The sequence below is a fragment of the Penaeus vannamei genome, chromosome 17 (assembly GCF_042767895.1).
Source record: "Penaeus vannamei isolate JL-2024 chromosome 17, ASM4276789v1, whole genome shotgun sequence".
Lineage (NCBI taxonomy): Eukaryota > Metazoa > Arthropoda > Malacostraca > Decapoda > Penaeidae > Penaeus > Penaeus vannamei.
In genome coordinates, this window is record NC_091565.1 from 27,294,367 (window position 1) to 27,296,866 (window position 2,500).

The following is a 2,500-nucleotide window of genomic DNA, read 5'->3' on the forward strand; positions in this document are numbered from 1 at the left end:
GTGTGTGTGTGTGCGTGTGTGTAGGTATATGCATACATACACATACGTACATATATATAAATGTGTATATATGAATATGCATATGTGTGTATGTGTTTATACACATATATTTATATAAATGTTTATGCCAACGTTCTAGGACCTTCTCAGTGGAACACCTACTTCACTGACCTGCTGGGCATGATAACTAACGCAGATTCTCCACATCAAAGACCGTGTCAATGCGAGAAACATCGTAATTTCAGATGGTCTCTTCCCACCAGGGAAGACCTCCAGGACGCATAAAAAGGCAACTTTTGGGAGACCTATTCTTGTTACCACTCTTTAGACGAGCGCCGGATAAGTCCTCCCATTCCCAAGTCAGATTCGGCACGCATTCCAGCTCCGCTCGATTGCATTCCCTGCCCTGTGCCTCAGCAGTCTTGGCTCAGCTCCTCATCACCTGGTCCGATTGCGACGCGGGCGGAGCAAGCCAGGCATGTTGCGCGCTTGCAGGTTCTCCATCTGGAAAATTGAAAGCTGATATTCGGGAATTTTGATCTATTCTAAGCCATGGAAATATATACATATACATGCAATGGATAAGCATACTTTCACGTAATCTTGATTTCAATGACGAACGGAAGACGGCGATTTTTTTTACAACACAAGGCGTATTTCTCATTTATTTCAGCATTGATAGCACAATGAAATCGACATGGACTGAAATAAGAAAGGAAAAAATGATATTGAATCACGTAATGTATAAACATAAAAGAAGCGTGTCTAAATCACAAAATAGGAGCACCACCATAGGTCTATATGTATCAGGATGTGGGCATTACCCCTGAAGTGAAGTCAGTTTTAAAGTGAATTTGGCTTGATTACCGTGGTAGCTGTAACATTAGAAACAATAACAATATTCATAACACTATCGACCACAATGTTTCACCTTCGGTGCTTCAGCAGCCCAGCGAGGGTGACGCAACGACCAGACTCGAGGCGTATATAAAGCGGCGTTCCTTGCCCTCAGCAGCACTCTTCGACGCTCCCTCCCATACGCCATGTCTGCCAAGGTAGGCTGGCTTCCTTCGTGGACGGAGGAGCAGTTGTGGTTTATACAGACTCAAAACTCGTCAAAATTCGGTGACGATTTTGCGAAAAGATTACCGTCACAATGGCGTTTAATATATACCTGTTGGCGACTCGATCGACAATTACACCTGAACGGTGCTTACTCGTAGATGTAGAGTCCGTGAGAAAGCATTTCATTTTCATTCAGTGAATACATCAAAATCGATAGCCCAGCTCTCTCTATCTTCTCTCCCAGTTTTTCCTCCGCCTCACTTTCTACTCTCTCTCTCCCTCTCCCTCACTTTCTCTCTCACTTCTACCCTCTTTTCTTCTCTTTCTACTTCTCCTTTATCTTATGGTGTTCATTCGCAATTCCCTTTTGCAGCTCTTCGTCCTGTTCGCCCTCGTGGCTATGGCCTGCGCCGCCCCCCGCCCCGATGCCCCTCCTTCCTACGGGCCCCCCGCCTACAAAGAGCCTGGCATGCCCTTCGACTTCGCCTACGCCGTCAAGGACGACTACACCGGCAACGACTTCGCCCACGACGAGACCAGCGACGGCAAGGTCACCTCGGGATCCTACCGCGTCTTCCTCCCCGACGGTCGCACCCAGATCGTCACCTTCACCGCCGACCACCACAGCGGATACGTCGCTAACGTGGCCTACGAGGGCGAGGCCGCCTATCCTGCACCCAAGCCCGCCGCCTACGCCCCTCCCCCTCCCGCCTACGCCTAAACACCAAGCCTTCCTCCTTCGCCTGTGATAGCAACCAACACCTAAAGTTCGCCTTCCCCTTTTCCAAGCCTCTCCACCTCACTCCAAGCCCCTTGGCTCCTTCGCCGCAACTTCCATCGTTCTCTCCACCTGGCGTTCCTCAGCCTCGTTCCGTTCCTTTCGCAGACGCCGCTTGAGCGCCTCTTCCTTTGCCTCCTTTCCTTCTGAGATTCTGCAGTTATATTTATTATAAATTATGTTTTTCGCTCTTTATAATAAATGCTGATATGTCTTATATTCGCTTTTCTTTCGTGGTCATCTTGTTTGGTGATACTATGTGATATGAATAGAGAAAATTTAAGGGACAAAATAATTGACGAAGATACACGAAAACAAAAAATAGGGTAAATGTACAATTGCCTGTGCTCATGCGTGGTATGCCCGTTCTCGGAAAGGAAGCTGTGTTTCTGTTTATTTACATTTTGCACCGCGGTTTGAATGCATCGGAGCTAATATCATTAGAAACACTAGTTCACAAATCTGGAAATTTATTTTCATAGGTGAATGCCATTACAGCTGTTTTATAAACCTTTCCTTTGAGTCCTGCGACAAGAAGATCAGCGCAAGACTCAAAGGAAAGGCTTATAAAATAGCTGTGAGACCTGCTATCCTTTATGGAAGCAAGACATGGCCAATTAAGAGGATGCATGAAAAGAAGGTGAATGCAGCAGAGAT

At 46.6% G+C, this 2,500-nt stretch overlaps 1 protein-coding gene across 1 annotated transcript; it reads left to right on the top strand.

Annotated features, from left to right (window-relative positions):
• The first annotated feature begins 946 nt into the window (after window positions 1-946).
• On the top strand, window positions 947-2,060 carry LOC113826549 (cuticle protein 7-like). Its single transcript, XM_070132144.1, has 2 exons — window positions 947-1,055; window positions 1,439-2,060. Exons 1-2 carry the CDS (start codon window positions 1,044-1,046, stop codon window positions 1,784-1,786), a joined length of 360 nt encoding a protein of 119 aa, XP_069988245.1. The 5' UTR covers window positions 947-1,043; the 3' UTR covers window positions 1,787-2,060.
• Window positions 2,061-2,500: the final 440 nt, after the last annotated feature.